At 56.1% G+C, this 732-nt stretch overlaps 1 protein-coding gene across 1 annotated transcript in view; it reads right to left on the minus strand.

Moving 5' to 3' along the window:
- Positions 1–550: 550 nt before the first annotated feature.
- H310_13367 (hypothetical protein) overlaps positions 551–732 on the minus strand; it is a gene marked incomplete at both ends in the record, with an annotated part of 546 nt that continues 364 nt past the window's right edge. The window contains one exon of the mRNA XM_008880842.1: positions 551–577. Within this exon, the coding sequence (XP_008879064.1) occupies positions 551–577 (27 nt within the window). The remainder of the gene's footprint in view (positions 578–732) is intronic.

The raw sequence follows: 732 nt of genomic DNA on the forward strand, positions 1-732 counted from the left end.
GGCAAGCCTACAAGTCAGCCATGAGTCCCCAACTGCGATGCCTCGATCAAAGCAGCTCCGCACCGTTGGCAGAAGGGCATATTGCGACTTGCAGCTACGAGGTACGGGGTACCTAGGCCGTGTGCATGGTAAACGTGACAAGTTCGACGGTGAGCCCTTCTGGGTCGCACGCGTCGTCCGTGGCCGGGGGGGGGGTGCGGAATTACATGGCAGCGCCGTAATCTCTCGAGATGGTGGTACCCGCGGCTCCCTCGTCGACGGGGTCGTGGCTGTCAAATACGACTTGGGACGCGATGGCGGCGTGGACGAGACCGGCAAGGAACTTCATGGCAGGGGAAAAGTTCAAATGACGGTCGTGATGAGCCAACTTTGGTATCCAACCAAATGCACCGCGACATGCCCTGCGACTGTGTCTCCATTGTCCCAGCCGTACTGGCTGGAAAATCGACGTGCAATCACAATCGTCAGGCTTGGAATATCCCATACAGTTGCGTGACAAACCGGACACGGACATGATCGAAGATAGTCGCGAAAGTGCGATACTTTATAGTTATGCTACGTCAAGGAGCGGCACGGTCTAATGGAGAGGACGCCATGTCAGCGCAACCAGCGACGACGACGACAGGGAGAGATGGGACACAAAAAGATCGAGATGTTCGGATTTCCATTGTATGAGCCTTGCTACGAACGATATCCCTTTGCCATGAACGAGCATCCGCCGCGCACACTGAA

The sequence above is a fragment of the Aphanomyces invadans genome, assembly GCF_000520115.1.
Source record: "Aphanomyces invadans strain NJM9701 unplaced genomic scaffold supercont1.50, whole genome shotgun sequence".
Lineage (NCBI taxonomy): Eukaryota > Oomycota > Saprolegniomycetes > Saprolegniales > Verrucalvaceae > Aphanomyces > Aphanomyces invadans.